At 43.4% G+C, this 18,587-nt stretch overlaps 1 protein-coding gene across 7 annotated transcripts in view; it reads right to left on the reverse strand.

The window, feature by feature from the left end:
• The window catches only part of PHF20 (PHD finger protein 20), a 176,320-nt gene that overhangs the window by 27,104 nt on the left and 130,629 nt on the right, over positions 1–18,587 (reverse strand). For all 7 annotated transcript variants that reach the window (XM_017513044.2, XM_017513016.2, XM_017513035.2 and 4 more), the window contains 3 exons: positions 5,670–5,768; positions 4,507–4,671; positions 733–911 (listed from right to left, as the gene is read on the reverse strand). In XM_017513044.2, the coding sequence (XP_017368533.1) occupies positions 733–911; positions 4,507–4,671; positions 5,670–5,768 (443 nt within the window). The remainder of the gene's footprint in view (positions 1–732; positions 912–4,506; positions 4,672–5,669; positions 5,769–18,587) is intronic.

An 18,587-nucleotide genomic window follows, 5' to 3' on the forward strand; every position in this document is an offset into this window, starting at 1 on the left:
GTGAGCCACCACACCTGACATAACCATGACTTTTAAAAATTCAGGTCCCCAAGCCAGTTGGGCAGCTGTCAAGACTGTGACACCCTTAGGAGCCGGCCAGACAGCACCACCTCTCCCAGACTGCAATTCACAGACAAGGGCCAGGGCAGGCAGGTACTGACCTAGGATGGTTTCCTCAAGCAGGTAAGGAGGTCCTACCCACCGTAGGCACATCTCAGAGATGGAGATGACAGACTCAAATATCAGGAAAATAAAGTAAAAGAAACTTGTGTAATGAGAAGAAGGGTTAAAAAAAGAAAGAAAGAAAAAGAAACACACATTATAAAGCCAGCCTGCATGACTTTGGACCATAAAAAAAAATTACGTCAAAGAGAAGATAAGAGTCCATGGGAAAATTAAACTGCCTCTCCAAAGATTTCAGTCCCTGCTGCTCAACTTCTCACTTTATGACCACAGGCAAAACCCTTCCCATTTGCGGGGTCCCAGTTGCCTCAAGCAGCACATGAGGTTTAGACTCAGTGATCCCTAAAGTCCTCTCTTATTCCATCAGTGGACTATGTATGGCAGCCTGGAACTCTGAGGAAGCCAAACCAAAAAGCAAAGTTCAGTCTGCTGCTGTTCATACGGTGTATCTGGGGCTCTGGTATGACTTGCCATAGTTGCTGGCCTCAAAATTCCCTCCAAGAACCAATTTGTGCTTCTCTAGACCTGTTTCCTGGAAGTTCTGCCTACCTGAATCATGAAGTCATTTTCTTCCTGGACCTCACAGATGCAACGGACCACCTCAAGGTCATAGCGGTCATCCCCATCAAGTTCCTCTTCTGGATTGGTGGTCACATCCACATCTTGGCCGTACTCATCATCGCTCCAGAGAAAGCTCTCAGAAGAGGACTCACTCAAATTATCCTCCTCTATGAGGAAAGGGAAAACAATAGTTACTATTCTCAGTTATAAAATTAAAATACCTCTGATTGTCAAGAACGAAAAACGACCTTATAGGCCAGGCACCTGTAATTCCAGCACTTTGGGAGGCCGAGGCAGGCGGATCACTTGAGGTCGGGAGTTTGAGACCAGCTTGACCAACATGGAGAAACCCTGTCTCTACCAAAAACACAAAAGTGTAATGGCGCACACTTGTAATCCCAGCTACTCGGAAGGCTGAGGCAGAAGAATCACTTGAACCCAGGAGGCGGAGGTTGCGGCGAGCTGAGATCGCACCATTGTACTCCAGCCTGGGCAAGAAAAGCGAAACTCCATCTCAAAAAAAAAAAAAAAAAAGACCTTATGGTCCCACTCCTTCATGAATATTCACAGGGCAAGGAAACAAGGATGCCAATCTGTCCTTGGGTCTGTCATTTAGTAACAGCCCAAATGAAGCACCCTGCCTGGCAGTGAACTCAACTCCATTTCCTGATTCCACTAAGAGAATGAGGCCCAAGGGCAGTGGCCACTCAAGATCATAGAACTGTGTGGCAGAGGAGATACAGCTCCCCACGAACCACACAGACTATCATTCCTGACAGTTCTAACATGTTCTTCAGCCTCACCCCATCCAGCCAGGACATGGCTTACAGTCTGCCTATGTCCAAAGCTACCTTTAAAACTCTATAAACAAAGGCTTGGCATGGTGGTTCATGTCTCTAATACCAGAATTTTGGGAGGCCAAAGGGGGAGGATTGCTTGAGCTCAGGAGTTCAAGTCAAGCCTGGGCAACATGGTGAAACCCTATCTCCACTAAAAGGAAAAAAAAATTAGCAGGGCACGATGGTATATGCCTATAGTCCCAGCTACTCAGGAGGCTGAGGCGGGAGGATCCCTTGAGCTAGCAAGTTAGAGGCTGCAGTGAGGTATGATCACACCACTTCACTCCATCCTGGGTGACAGAGTAAGACTTTGTCTCAAAAAACAAACAGGCCAGGCGCAGTGACTCACGCCTGTAATCCCAGCACTTTAGGAAGCCAAAGTGGGCGGATCACTTGAGCCCAGGAGTTTGAGACCAGCTTGGCGAACATGGCAAAACCCTGCCTCTCCTAAAAATACAAAAAGTTAGCTGGGTGTGGTGGTGTGCGCCTGTAATCTCAGCTACTGGGGAGGCTGAGGCAGGAGAATCACTTGAATTGGGAGGCAGAGGTTGCAGTGAGCCAAGATCATGCCACTGCACTCCAGCCTGGGTGACAGAGTGAGACTCACAAAAACTCTGTAGACAGTGAAGAATGAGGAAGGAGAAGATTCCAGAAATAATCAGAGCCAGAATCACTTGATGCTGATTAGTTATCATCACAGCTAACTTTTACTAAGCGCTTGTTCTATACCAGACACTGTTCTAAGTCAGTCATAACTATTAATACTTTTATCGCACTTCACAGATATTGTTTTTTGTTTTTTTTTTTTTTTTTTTTTTTTCCTAATATTTTTTTTTTTTTTTTTTTTTTTTTTTTTGGTTTATTTTTTTTTTTTTTTTTTTTTTTTTTTTCACCTTCTTTTATTGTACCTCACTTTATCATGCTTTGCAGATACTGAGTTTTTTACAAATTAAAGATTCATAGCATCCCTCTGTTGATGAAGTCTATTGACACCATTTTTCCAATGGCAAATACTCACTTCCTATCTATCAGCATTTTTAAGCAATAAAGTATTTTTTAATTGTTATTTTACTTATTTTTGAGACAGGGTCTCATTCTGTCACCAACGCCGGTATACAGTGGCATGATCATGGCTCACTGCAGCCTTGACCTCCTGGGCTCAGGGGTTTCTCCCACCTCAGCCTCCTGAGTAGATGGGATTACATATGCATGCCACAACACCCAGCTGGACTTTTTTTGTATTTTGTAGAGGCAAGGTTTGCCATGTTGCCCAGGCTGGTCTTGAACTTCTGGACTTAAGCAATCTACCCACCTCAGCCTCCCAAAGTGTTGGGATTACAGGTGTGGAACATCATGCCCAGCTTTCATTTTTTAAATTGCTAACACAATGAAATGTAATGCTAGTTCAAAAATTTGAACTAGCATCAAAACAAGATTGATCTAATGAACAATATGTCACATTTTTCAGAACATATGGAAGAACCGAAATAATTTTATCTCAAAGAAAGCTTTAAGAAATAAAACAGGCCCGCGGTGATGGCTCATGCCTGTAATCCCAGCACTCTGGGAGGCCAAGGCGCACAGATCAAGAGGTCAGGAGTTCGAGACAAGCCTGACCAACACGGTGAAACTTTGTCTCTACTAAAAATACAAAAAATTAGCCAGGCGTGATGGCATGCGCCTATAATCTCAGCTACTCAGGAGGCTGAGGCAGGAGAATTTCTTGAACCTGTAAGGCGGAAGTTGCAGTGAGCCAAGATCATGCTACTGCACTCCAGCCTGGGCGACAGAGTGACTACGTCTCAAAAAAAAGAAACATATTTTATCGATTTTTTTTTTTTTTTTTTTTTGAGAAAGAGTTTGGCTCTGTCGCCCAGGCTTGAGTGCAGTGGTGTGATCCCGGCTCACTGTAACCTCTGCCTCCCACGTTCAAGCGATTCTCTCGCCTTAACCTCCCAAGTAGCTGAGATTACAGGCGGACACGACCACACCCAGCTAATTTTTTGTATTTCTGTAGAGACAGAGTTTTACCATGTTGGCCAGGCTAGTCTAGAACTCCTGGGCTCAAGTGACCCACCTGCCTCAGCCTCCAAAAGTGCTGGGATTACAGACGTGAGCCACCACGCCTGGTTCCAATTTTTAAATTGAATAATTTTTCTATTAAATTGAGTTCTGAATATTCTGGTTATTAATCTCTTGTTGATGAGTAGTTTACAAATATTTTCTTTCATTCAGTAGGTTTTTGGTTCACTCTATTGATCATTTACTTTGCTGTGCAAAAGCTTTTCAGCTTGATACACTCCTGCTTGTCCATTTCTGTATCTGTTGCCTGTATGCTTTTGAGGATTTACTCCAAAAAACTTGACACTTCTCATCAGCAATATTTTTCAATTAAGGTAAATTCATTGTTTTACACATGTGCTACTGAACATTTAACAGACTACAATACAGTATAAACTAACTTTCTTTTTTTTTTTTGAGACGGAGTTTCGCTGTTGTTGCCCAGACTGGAGTGCAATGGCACGATCTCGGCTCACCGCAACCTCCGCCTCCTGGGTTCAAGCAATTCTCCTGCCTCAGCCTCCCGAGTAGCTGGGACTACAGGCACGCACCATCATGCCCAGCTAATTTTTGTATTTTTTTAGTAGAGACGAGGTTTCACCTTGTTGACCAGGATGGTCTCGATCTCTTGACCTTGTGATCCACCCGCCTCGGCCTCCCAAAGTGCTAGGATTATAGGCGTGAGCCACCGTGCCCGGCCTAAACGTAACTTTCATACACACTGGGAAAATAAAAAACATGTGTGACTAGCCTTATTTGTTTTATTGTTGTAGTCTAGAACCAAACCCATAATATCTCCCAGGTATGCTTGTATTTTCCAGTAAATGATCAGCAAATGATCAGGCCAGCAGAGCCTCCTTACCTAATGCTTTCACTTTCCCTTTTTGGTGTCCAGATTCTGGGCCATGGAGCTGCGGGCTCATATGGACACCTGGTTTGTGTGAGGACCCACACCTGGTAACAGCAAATGCCTTAGGGGGAGAAGGTTCCTGGGAGGTGTCACTGATCTCTTCACTGCAGGGGCATTCTGGAAGAACAGGATCAGGAAGGAATAAACAACCCTAGATATCATCGGTGCATACCACAATCAATCTCATCCAACCAACAAGCCTCCTGTTCGAGCAGCACATAGGCTCAGGGACAATTCAATCAAAAAGAGTTGTGGAGAGCAGATGTAGGGGACCAAACAGTTCCTCTTCATCATCACCTGTCTCCTCTTTTTCTGATAAGATTGTTTTTCTCAGCTAGAAGGTACACTGAGAATAAAACATGGCATCCTTTAAGTTCCAAGGTCAGAACATAGATTTTTCTAAACATTTTTGTGAGGGCTAGACACAGTTTTTAAGAAGGGAATCCTGCCAGGCTTGGTGGCTCACACCTGTAATCCCAGCACTTTGGGAGGCCAAGGCAGGCAGATCACCTCAGGCAGGCAGTTCGAGATCCGCCTGACCAACATGGAGAAACACCTTCTCTACTAAAATTACAAAAAATTAGCCAGGCGTGGTATGTGGCATGCCTGTAATTCCAGTTACTCAGGAGGCTGAGGCAGGAGATCGCTTGAACCTGGGAGGTGGAGGTTGTGGTGAGCCGAGATCATGCCATTGTACTCCAGCCTGGGCAATGAGAGCAAAACTCTGTCTCAAAAATAAAAAACAAAAAAAACGAAGGGAATCCTTTCCTGAGAGGGCTCAAAGATGTGTTTAAGAGTCATGTGAGTGAACAAATACCATCACTGACTTGCACATCTGCTTACACTTCGATGCTTTCATATGTACCAGCCTGTAGCAGGGCACACTGGCCAATGCAGCAAGTGGGAAGGCTTTTCAATGCCAGCAGGACTTTGTAACACCTGGGTAAGTGGGCGCTTCCCCTTCCAGGGCCTACTAGATTGAGCCCACATGCCCTGGTAAAGGACTACTTTACCTTCCTCTGCTCAACGCAGGCTCAGAGGCTATAGTGGGAGAAAGCAACCCCTCCCCACTCATAATAAGGAAACCTAAGTGAAACCTTCAAGGGAAAAATTACCAGGTTTGGTTTTCTTTTTCTTTTTCTTTTTCTTCTTTGGCTTCACTCTCACAAACTCTTTGAATTTCTTTTCTTTATTCTTTTCCTTGTCTTTTGCAGCTAGAATTAAACACAAATGTTGGCATTTTAACATTCTGTTTTCAATGCTGGGGTGCTTATTCTTTTCTTAATTAAGCATGTACAGTGGGCCGGGCTCTGCCTGGGAAGTCTGGAGCAGGATGCCTATAGCACAGCCACACCTCCATCACTTACCCTTTCGATCCAGCTCAGCACACTCAGGCCCACTGCCTGTCATTGTAAATGGGTTTTATTGAAACACACCATGCTTACTGGTTACATGTCTTTCACACTTTGACAGCAGAGTTGAGTAAGAAGCCAGAGATCTTATGTTCTCCAAGGTTAAAAATATTTAACCTTGTTAACAAGAGACAAGTTTGGAAAATTCTACTTAGATCACTGCTCCTCAACTTTGGCTATATACTGGAATCACCTGGGGATCTGATTTTTTTTTTTTAATTGCCATCTCACCCAGGCTGCAGTGCAGTGGCACGATCTCAGCTCACTGCAACCGCTGCCTTCTTGGTTCAAGGGATTCTCCTGTCTCAGCCTCCAGAGTAGCTAGGACTACAGACACACTCCACCAAACCCAGCTAAATTTTGTATTTTTAGTAGAGACAGGGTTTCACTATGTTGGCCAAGCTGGTCTCGACTCCTGATCTCAGGTGATCAGCCCACCTCAGCCTCCCAAAGTGCTGGGATTATAGGAGTGAGGTACCGCACCCAGCCAGGATTTTGTTGGTTGTTTCACTCTTTAAAAAAAAAAAAGAAAGAAAAAAGGTACAATTCATATAACATAAAATTATTTTTAAATGAATAGATCATGCCTTCCAAATACCAAAACTTCATCCTCTCTACTCTTTACAACAAAACTCCTCAAGCTATCAATCCTCCCTGTCTAAACTTCACCCTTCACAGATTTTTCTAATTACATTCTAAAAAGCTTCCCACCTACCACTCTACTGAGATCAGTTTTCAAAATTAATAGCCTCACCATTGAAAAATTCAGTCATAGCCGGGCATGGTAGCTCATACCTGTAATCCCAGCACTTTGGGAGGTCGAGGCAGGTGGCTCACTTGAGGCCAGAAGTTTGAGACCAGCCTGGCCAACATGGTGAAACCCCATCTCTACTAAAAATAAAAATATAAAAATCAGCCGGGTGTGGTGGCAGACGTCTGTAATCCCAGCTACTTGGGAGGCTGAGGCAGGAGAATTGCTGGAACCCAGGAGGTGGAGGTTGCAGTGAGCCCAGATCACACCACTGCACTAAGCCTGTTCCAGTCGTTTCTTCTGCTCTTACCAAATATATTTGTGGGATTTCAAGTAATTCGCCATGTCTTACTTTTTAGATGTCAACAAGAGTTTACACGTATGTATAGCCTATGACCTTGCCATCTACTACAACTTACTGATTCAAGAGAAAGTATCACTTATGTCCACACAGAGACTTATACATGAAGGCTTATGGCAGTTTTAGCTGTAATCTCTCCAAATGGAAAACTGCTCAAACGTCCATCAACAAGTGAATGTACAAATAATTCATGGTGTGTCCAAACAATGGAAAATTTTTCAGAAATAAAGGTCCGAACACCAACATAAGTGAATCTCAAAGTACGCTGGGTGAAAGGAGCCAGACAAAACAATGCAGAATTCCATTTCTATAATACTTTACAAAATGAAAATAAATCAGCTGGGCACGTTGGCTCACACCTGTAATCCTAGCACTTTGGGAGACAGAGGTAGGTGGACCATCTGAGGTCAGGAATTAAAGACCAGCCTGACCAACATGGTGAAACCCCGTCTCTACTAAAAATACAAAAATTAGCTGGGTATGGTGGCTTATGCCTATAATTCCAGCTACTCAGGAGGCTGAGTCAGGAGAATCACTTGAGCCCAGGAGGCAGAGGTTGCAGTGAGCTGAGATTGTGCCACTTCACTCCAGCCTGGGCAATACAGTAAAACTCGGTCTTGGGGGGATAAAAAAGGAAAACAAACCTTTAAGTAACAGTAAGCAGAATGGTGGTTGCCTGGAGCTCAGGGGGAGGGGAGAGGTGGGAAGGAAGAACTGAAAAGGGGCACGAGGAAAGTTTGGAAGGGAATGAAATATGTTTGCTATCTTGATTGTAGTGACAGTTAGGTATAAACATATGTCAAATCTCACCAATTATACCATTTAAATATGTGCTGTTCATTGTACAATTAAGCCTCAATAAAGCTGTAAAGAAAAAAGACAATTCAGTTGCATTTAGTACATTCATAATGTTGTACAACCACTTTGATACAGTTCTAACAACATTTCCATCACTCCAAAGTAAAACCCTTTACCATTAAACAGTATCTCCCCTCCCCTCAGCCCCTGACACCAACCAACCTGCATCTGACACCATGGGTTTATCTATTCTGGGTATTTCATAAATACGGAACCATACAGTAGGTGACCCTTTGTGTCTGGTTTCTTTCATTTAGCATAATGTTTTCAAGGACATCAGGATTTTAAAAACACTTTCCAGGTTATTTTGATATGGAATCAAGATATCCACAAAGCAGGTATGGGCAGGGTAGGCCATCAGATTCCATTTTAACTAAGCACTTGTGTGCAAGGAAACCACAAATATCTCATTTAATCCTTACAACAACTTGGATGTATATCATTCCATTTTACAGGCAGGGAAACTGAAACTCAGAGAGGTGAAATCCCCCACCTGACATCATATAGGTATTTAAAAGCAAATTGGTCTGACTCTCCAGCACCATGTCTGCAGTGCAACCCAGGGCCCTCTCCCAAATGAGCACTCAGGAACCATCAGAAAGGAATGGTGGGCTGTGCCTACTGGCCGGCAAGCCTGGACTCTATAGGCAGAGTTGATCTACTGGCTAGAGAACATAGGACTTAAGGGTGTTTGAGCTCCTTAACTGTTAAAGTATCCTGCAGCTAGGAAAGAAAGTCAACAAACATGAAAGCTAGGAGAGAACTTAGACCAATTTGTAAAAACACTCATTTTAAAAACCAAGAAACAAGGCCCAAAGAAAGTAGATTAGTAAAACATGGTCAGATGTCTTCTAAATTTCAAAAAAGCTATGAATAATTTTTACTTTTCATTGATCCTGGGAATAGAGTCTTCCCCAAAAATAAAAACAAAACTCATTTTTACACAATTTATTGGCTACCGCCGTATTATTAGCCATGGTTTCAATTCATTTAGTCAACAAATATTCATGCACATACTATGTTCCAGGCACATTCTGGGGAGGAAGGATATGGCAATGAACAAGGCAGATAACGCCCCCTGTCCCTCACAGAGCTACATTCTATTCAGTTGGTGCAAAAGTAATTGCTGTTTTTGCCACAGAAAGGCACAGCAAAACCAAAATTACTTTTGCACCAACCTAAAGGGCTGATGGGGCCGCAAACTATGAATAGGAGGGAATTTTCTCAACGGGATAAAGAACTTCTTTACAGCCAACTTCATACTTAATGGTAAGAAATTGGATGCTTTCCCCTTAAGATCAGGAACAAAGCAAGGTGCTGCTCTCACTACTCCTATTCAATGTTTTACTGGAAATCCTAGCTAATGCAATAAGCCAGAAAGGGAAATAAAAGCTCTACAGATTGAAAAGGAACAAATAACTTTGTTTACAGATGATCTGACTGTCTGTGTAGAAAATCCCAAAGAACTGACCAAAACAAAAACTGCCAAACAGCCCTTATAGCAAGGTTACAAGATACAAGGTTAATATATAACAATCTATTGCTTTTCTATATAGCAGCAATGAACAACTAGAATTTGAAATCAAGAAATAGCAAGGAGATCTGTATGGCTCCAATGGAACTGAAATTAGAATTAGGTTGAGTGAGGGAGAGAAGCAGATGGAGGCTAAAAGCAGATCATGATGAAGGGCCCTGTGAGGAAGCTGGGTTTTACTATGAGTGACTTAGGGAGCCACTGGAAGGATCTCAGCAAAGGAGGGATATTACCTGATATACCTTCACCCACATCCCCCCACATAAACTGCTGCCTGGTCCAGTTTTTTATTTGTAAATTCAGGTTTTAGTGACCTCCAACTAAAGTAATTATACCCCCCAGCTTAGTGAAATGCTAACAGAATTCATCCTGTCAGTAGCAGAACTGGCTGAAGCAACAACATAATCTAGATCCTAAATCCTTGAGACGGGGCGAGATGTAAAGGAAAAACTGCCCAATGCTAGCCCATACCTGGTTATCTGGCTAAAGACGGTGGTCACTGGTAAACTCCAGTGGCAGAACTTGCAGGCCCCAGAGAAGACACAGAGAAATGCCCAGAAAGGACTGAGCTAAGCCAGGTGAGTCTTTGAGGAACAACAGTACACAAGGAGACAATAGGCAGAAACCCTCAGACTGCCATGGGCACAGGAAGTCTCCTGCAGGGAGGCACTCCTATTTCCCACTCTAGGGCCTGGGACAGGGCACCATTCCCAGGAATCATAAAAGACAGCAGAGCCTCAAGATGAGAGTAAGGGCTTCACAACAGATTCAAATCATGGCTCCACCACCTGCTAGAACTGTAAATAATGGTTCAAGTTAATCCATCTAATCTGCACCTTAGTTTCTAATCTATAAATTAGGCATTATAGATATCTAATATGCCAACTTTATGTTGGCATTATGCTAATATTAGAGCATCCAAATTCCTAAAACCAGTACTTCTAGACCTAAAAAAAAAAAGATATAGCCAACAACAACAACAACAACAAAAAAGAGCCACATGATATTAGTGGGGGACTTCAACGCCCCACTGACAGCATTAGAAAGATCATCGAGGCAAAAAACAAAGAAATACTGGACTTAAATTTTACACTTGACCAATTGGATCTAATAGATGTCTACAGAGTATTCCATCCAGCAATGACAAACTATACATTCCACCCATCTGCAAATGGCAAATAATCTAAAATTTGCCACATGCTTGGCCATAAACCAAGTATCAATAAATTCAAATCACTGAAATCATATCAACCATACTCTGAGACCAGAATGGAATAACAGCATAAATTAGGCATAACAGCACTCAACTCATAGGGTTTGTTCTGATGACTAAATAAGGCAATACAAGTAACGAACTTGGAACAGCGCCCAGCACACGAAGTACTCAAATGTCAGCTGTTATTATCTTGCTTGCAATACCCTTTCCCTGGAAAGCAGTGCTGGTCACTGGTCTACTATCAGGTCTCTCTCTGGACACGTTACCATTTGTTCCATGACCCACAGAGCATGTACTGGCTGTGGAGCTTCTCTTGGCTGCCCTGACTGGGTTGGACAAAGAGTGACTTCCTGCCAGGGCTCTGGATCAGAGAGCAGCTTGTTGCCTAAGCAGGGCAAGGCTTTTCTCCAGGATGGCCACTTGTCCTCTCCCCAGGCTGCAGGTGTCCATCGGGAGAAATACCAAAGCCCCTCTTGCTCCTCCATGCAGCTGACACTTGAGTATTCCATCCAATCATCTTATGAGAGCAGAACAACCGTTATCAGACTGTCGCTTCCAAAAGGGAAAAGAATAACATCACCACCACCTATGGGGTAACTGCTTGTACACTACAGAGCTCGGCCATGAGGCTGGGAGAAGCAGTGACCAGAGCATGTTCTGATCTGCACAACGGGGTGGCAGCTCAAGGGCAGAACAGAAGCAGATTTAAGCGTGGAGGGATTCTCTCTGCCTATCAGAGAAGTGGTACTCAGGGCCTGCCACCGTCATTTCACCATGTCTACCTTCCCAGTCTCATCTCCCATCGGTCCCCTACTATGGGTCCCACCCAGACACCAACCCAGGACGGCCCTCCCTCCTCAAGCCCTGAATTTTTCTTAGCACATGTGGTAGAGGCTGCAATGCCCTCCCCAACATTACTTCTCCACTTCTTCCATAGGAAGAGTTCATGTTCCAGGTTCCCTTGAGAGAGGGGTGGCAGATGTTCTGCCTATGGGATACGAGAAGTGACATGTGGCACTTCTGGGTTGTGCCCTTAAAAGAAAGGAGAGTACTTTCCCTTCCCAGCAGCTGAAAGATAGGTAAGGCAGGGAACCATTTTGGACGCCAAAGAAGAGGAGTACCTGGGGCCTGGTGAAACAATGGGGAGAAAGCAGGGCCCAGGCCCCTTCAGAGCCTGAGCAGAGCCGCCATGGGTAACTTGCAGTTCTCATGCTGAGAGGGAAATAAACCTCTCTGATTTCAACCAGCTACGTTGTTCTCTCTGTTATGGTACCATAATCCATATTCTAATTAAGCTCATAATCCTTTGCTTTAAAGGGAGGAGGACATGTTTCTGCCATAAAGCCAGTGTAGTCCCATGAGAAAAGGTACAGATGGCAACAAAGAGGTACCCATTCCTGTGCCCCAAGGCTCACTTTAGCCTAGACCTTACCCAGGGTGAGAACACGACCCAAATGAATGTAGCAATGTAGGAATAAGAAATAATAAGCACAGGAGAGGCCCCCTTTGACACCAGAAAATTCTTTCTGGGCCAAACCTCTATTCAGGACTGAACTCACCTACATAGAAAGAAACCTAAGGCCAAGCTGGCTCCTGGAAGAGAATGTATTAAGTGACTCTAGTATATTGAGAAACCTCATTTGGAAAAGCAAACCTAAACTGACCTTCTAAATTCACTTTGCAAAGGCCTGGCTGAGAGCAGAAGAACTATGTGGGTGACAGGATTATCAGAAGGGGCACCTTAGGGACAGATGATTGGTTTATTCCCCTTGATGCCTCTGAACCCTTGCTGTGCCTGTTCCTGCCATAGGGATGCCTTTCCTCTTCCCTAGCTTCTGGTCCAACTCCTACCTAGCCTCACTCTTTAAGGCATGGATTAGTCTGCTTAGGCTGTTGTAACAAAACATTACAGACTGGGTGGTTTAAACAGCAGGTATTTCTTTCTCACAGCTCTGGAGGCTGGGAAGTACAAGATCAAGGTGCCAGGCTATTTGGTTCCCAGTGAAGACCCTCTTCCCAGCTTGCAGATGACCATCTTCTTGCTATGTTCTCACATGGGGGACTGGGGAGCTCTCTGATCTCTTCCTATAATGCCACTAATCCCATCATGAAGGCCCCATCCTCATAACATCATCTTAAATTAATTATTGCCAAATACCATCATACTGAGGGTTAGGACTTCAACATATGAATTTTAGGGGGAAGGCAGGACACAATTCAATTCACAGCAAAGCCTAACTCAAATGCCACCTTCTCCTTTTGCAGTCCAGCTCCTAACCTACAGGCAAAATCTGAAACTGTGTTCCCACAGCACTTTACATGTTCCCAACACAGGGCTTTGCCTTCTCAGGTTGTTTATGAGCTTTTCTCCCCACATGAACGGGCCTGGTCTCATGCATACCTAGTTCTACATCATTACTTTAGAAATGAGGAGATCAGATCTGTTAAGAGACCTGCCTGAGATCAAAAAGGGAACAATGGCAGGTTGCTCCTATGATCAGTCTATGAGCTCAGACCAGAACTACTACTAGTGTTCAACCTCACTGGCCCAGAAATTGAGGAGTCCAAAACCAAGAAATCTCTACAGGGTACTTTCTAGTCCCAATGGTTCTGCTGTAAGCCCCAGGACTCTCCATTGAAGAAATCCATTAGAACCCAAGTGCTGGATCACTTGAGGCCAGGAGTTCAAGAACAGCCTAGACAACATGGCAAAACTCCATCTGTACTAAAAATACAAAAATTAGCTGGGTGTGGTTGTGCATGCCTGTAATCCCAGCTACTTGGGAGGCTGAGGCATAAGAATTACTTGAACCCCCAAAGGCAGGGGTTGCAGTGAGCCAAGACCACACCATTGCACTCCAGGCTGGGTGACAGAGTGAGATTCTATCTCAAAAAAAAATAAAATAAAATAAAATAAAATCAGAGCATTCAGCATAAAGGGGGTGCTTTTTTACAGTTACTATCACCACACAGCACAAATCCTATAATATTCTGTTTTTCACTTAAGCAGAATGTCAAGTTCACACTGCCTATAAAACACAGGCTGCCTGTTATCAGTCTCACTCTGAAACATCTCCCCAGCTGAACTCCCCACACTGTCTGAAATTCTACCCTAGAGATAAGGGCTTTCTCAGAAGCCTGAGGTGAAACCAGGATACTGTTAAGTTGGTTCTATTCTTTCAAATTTTTGAAATTATCAAATTGGTAAAGTATCCAGTAAAACCCTGACAAACTGGGGCAAGGCTTTGATGGGAGAAAGGTAAGGGGAGATGCATGGAACAGAGGTGCCTTCTGGAGAGCTGGGGCAGAGTGAGGCAGCCACACTATGGAATCTTCAGCATATACTGCCATGTTCACTCTCACTGACAGCCAGCTACGTGATGAAGGCTGAACATGTCTACTGAGCCCCATCCACAGATGATAATACCGAGGCTCTTGCTGATTAGTGGCATAGTCAGGGCTGGTGGCCAGGGTTTCAATTTTCCATCTAGGTCACAGCAAGATGGATGGTCTGGTAATTGCTAAAAGTATGAGCAATGAGGCATGTGAGATACATTTGGGTAATCACCAAGTTGTCTAGGAGGCCGTGTCCACCTGACATGTGGATGGGGGTACGTTCTTTCGTGGCTGCACAAATCCTGCCTTTACTGAGAGGGTACAGAAATGATCAGACAGTGGGTGAGTGGTCTGTGTGGCACACTCTGCTGTCAAATCAATCAGTTTTACAAAGGACCACTTTAAACAAATTAAAAGATAAGGATTTAAAAACTCTTTTGCCAACAAGTTAAAGCACAAGGATTTAAAAGACTCTTGTTTCTCTTAAAGCATTTTATAATTGTTCACCTCTACTAGTCTAGTGAGTATGCAGCAGGTCTTATTTTTGAAAACTGGTAAACAAAAATTCCAATTCACCAAGAAATTTCCAAATCCCATTGAAAAGGATCCTTCTGTACTGAGAGAATAAAATCCCAGGTCAGCATAATGCATGAGATCCAAGAGTGACATGAAAGTAGAAAATCACTCAAAAAAGAAAAGAAAATCAATCAATCAAAAAAAAAAAAAAAAAAAAAAAAGAAAGAAAGAAAGAAAGAAAGAAAGAAAGAAAGAAAGAAAGAAAGAAAGAAAGAAAAAATCAATTGATCAGGCTTCTTAATTATATCAAAATGACAGTGTCTTGTCTATTGGTTTTGTAGCTCCTCAGTAGTTGGCTGAGTTCAGAACTCAGATCTCTGACTGCCCGGGCAAATGCTTTCACTGAGATAAAGAGAGAGTATGTATTCAGAGTTTACTATAGGCCAGACATTTTACTAAGCATTTCCCCTTGGGTCATTTGGTGTAACAAAGTTATGAGGTAAGTAGTACTATTATCTCTATTTCACAAATGGGAAAATTGAAGTTTAGCAAAGTTCTCTGCCCAATGTCCTGGAGCAAGCAAGTGGTAGAGCCTGTATTCAAACTCAGGTGAGTTGACTCCAGCGCCAACACATGTTACTCAGCATAGACCAAGGCATGCAAGTAGTCAACCAGGAATCCCAAAGCCAGGTGGTGGATCACCATCTGGCCGGGAATACCTGCTCTATACTCAGGTGCATTATGCTGGGCAAAGTCCCTCCTAAGACAATCACTATGAACAGAGAGAGGCACTACGTCCTAGCACAGAGAGCACACACCATGGTGGTCAGGCAAGCAGGACTTCCCTGGGTCCCTCTATGGCCTCCTGCCTGTCACGCCTCAGCCTTTGGAACAACCTGGTTCTGGTGGCTCTGTGCTGTCTGGGGTAGGCTGCACTTTCTTTCCAGTGTTGCACCCTCATTCTGCCCAGACGTCACTGCATTATGATATCCAGAGCCTGCTATTTCTACTGACTCCTGACACATCAATGATCTCTCCATTTACTCAACACAATCTCCAGTCCTTAAGTGCTGGTTGTTTCCAAAGCCCTGCAGAGCCCATGGGATACTGCAGTGACTCAAGATGACTCAACATAACTCTCCCCAATAGTACTCAGAATCCAGCTAGAGTGCTCACACAAATGCACCCACCTCAGCCACATATCGCTGGATGAGAAGGATGAAATCATGGAAAGCAAGGGGAAGAAGGAAATCCACTTCCTCACATCAGGCCTTGAAACAGGCTCATTAAAAAGATGAGCTCAGAAACTAATCACAAGAACTCAGGTTTACACTCAGAGACAGTGAGGTCTGGAGACCTGAAGAGAGTCCAACAGTGACTGAGGGAACAGATGGGATTCACAACTCATGTACCCAGCTCCAAAATTTATGCTTTGCAGAAGCATCATCTTGTCTTTACACATTATTTAGCAAGAGAGTGATATAATCAGGTTTGTACTTTCAAAGATCGATCTGACGGCAAAATAATGGATGAACCACAGTGAGTAAAGAATGATGGGAGGAAAACCGATTAAGAAATGACCACAACAACCAGGGCAAGAAGGGAAATCTGGATTAGTGCTGTGGGATTGAAAAGGAGAAGATTAATTTGAGGGTAAGTCAGATAAAAGGAAACAAACATTAAAAGTCTCTCAATTAAATTCATTATTTCAAGTACAAAGCCCAATCTTTTATCTTGGTAGCTCTCTGTAGTTTCTTACATTCTTACTGCATTTTTATGATTTCCAAGTATATGTTTCATGCATGCTTTTTTTTTTTTTTTTTTGAGATGGAGTCTCACTCTGTCACCCAGGCTAGAGAGGAGTGGTGCAATCTTGGCTCACTGTAACCTCTGATTCCTAGGTTCAAGCAATTCTTTTGCCTCAGCCTCTTGAGTAGCTAGGATTACAGGTGCGTGCCACCACACCTAATTTTTTTGTATTTTTTATTAGAGATGGGGTCTCACCATGTTGGCCAAGCTGGTCTCAAACTCCTGACCTCAAATGATCCGCCTGCCTCGGCCTCTCAAAGTGCTGGGATTACAGATGTGAGCCACCGCGCCTGCCTAAGCATGCTTTTTATTGAGGCATAAAACATACACAGAAAAGCACAAACAAATAAACATAAAAATCAACACTTTTTCACAAAATGAACACAACTATATAACCACCATGCAGATCAGGAAACAGAACATTTCTGCAGCCCTAGAAGTCTCCCTCCTACCCAGCTTCCGGTCCTATCCCCCTTCCCCAAAAGGTAACTATTGTCTTGATCTCAAATACCATAGATTAGTTCTTATTTGTTTCTGAACTTTATATAAGCAGAATCATATAATCTATATGAGTTTATGCTGGCTTATTTGGCTCATATTTATGAGATGCACCCACACAGTGAGATGTAGTTCATTCTCACTGCTGTGTAGTATGTATCAAGATACCACAATTTACTTATTTACTGTGGAAAAACACTTGGGTTATTTGTCATTTAGGGCTCTTATAAAGAGTGTTGTTTTGAACATATCTCTACATTTCTAAAGAATTTAAACGTATGACATAAAGACCTTTCCAGCACTTCTGTAAACCAAGCAGTATTACCTCCATTTTATAGATGAAAGATGAGGGATCTAATCCGTAACAGAGAGCTGTTAGTGGCAGAGCCTGGCATCAAATTCAGACCTTAAGGTTCCCCTACACTGCTCCTTCCTTATTCCAGCATAGCACTGAAAAGGGAAGGAGTGTGAGCCAGCGCTGGCTCAATTCAGGTTTAGGAGACCACAGTAACCAAGGGGCCAGAACAATCAGAGAACAGAGGACTCAGACAGAATTGATCTTCAGCCCAGACAGATGCTTACAAGTCAGGGCTTCTTCGTGGCTATGTCTCAAAATGGAGACAAAGTGGGGGACCAAAAGAAGGAGGAGAGCTTTGTAACAATTCTGACCCTGATCTAAAAGTACAAATGTTTTTTTGTTTGTTTGTTTGTTTTAAGACGGAGTCTTCCTCTGTCTCCAGGCTGGAGTGCAGTGGTGCAATCTCGGTTCACTGCAACCTCTGCTTCCTGGGTTCAAGCAATTCTTCCACCTCAGCCTCCCGAGTAGCTAGGACCACAGGCACGTGCCACCATGCCCAGCTATTTTTTGTATTTTTAGTACAGATGGGGTTTCACCATGTTGGCCAGGATGGTCCCAATCTCTTGACCTCATGATCCGCCCACCTTGGCCTCCCAAAGTGCTGGGATTACAGGCGTGAGCCACTGCGTCCGGCTGAAAATATGTTTCTTAACAAGAAAAACAAGGAAATAACCACTTCAAATTCACACAGTTGCAGAAATTTATGTCAGCTAATACCAAAAGTTAGTGAGGACGTAGTGAAATCACAAAGGTGATAGGAGTATAAACTGCAACCACCATTTTAAATACTCTTTTCAAATGTTCACTCACAGGGGACATGTACAACGGAATTCCCTGAAGTATCAACTCGAATGCTAAAAAACTGGAAAAGTCAATGGCCTTCAGTACGAAAGAAACCATGGTATATTCACACAATAGCTCAAACATAAAACTCAACTAAAGCAGCAAGGTGCAAGATGATATGATACCACTTACACATATTTTTAAAACACACAAAATACTCTCTATTATTCATCAATATAAATATGAAAAACACAATACTACATATTACTTATATATGCACATATTTGGGAAAGCATAAGGGCGGGGGAAAGAAAAGGCAGGCCGGAAGTGGTGGCTCACGCCTGTAATCCCAGCACTTTGGGAGGATAAGGCAGGTGGATCACGAGGTCAAGAAATTGAGACCATCCTTGCCAACATGGTGAAACCCAGTTTCTACTAAAAATACAAAAATTACCTGGGCATGGTGGTGTGCACCTGCAGTCCCAGCTACTCGGGAAACTGAGGCAGGAGAATCACTTGAACCCAGGAGGCAGAGGTTGCAGTGAGCCAAGATCATACCACTTCACTCTAGCCTGGCGACAGAGCGAGACTCCATCTCAAA

This window comes from Cebus imitator, unplaced genomic scaffold (assembly GCF_001604975.1).
Source record: "Cebus imitator isolate Cc_AM_T3 unplaced genomic scaffold, Cebus_imitator-1.0 Scaffold18, whole genome shotgun sequence".
In the NCBI taxonomy this organism is placed as follows: domain Eukaryota; kingdom Metazoa; phylum Chordata; class Mammalia; order Primates; family Cebidae; genus Cebus; species Cebus imitator.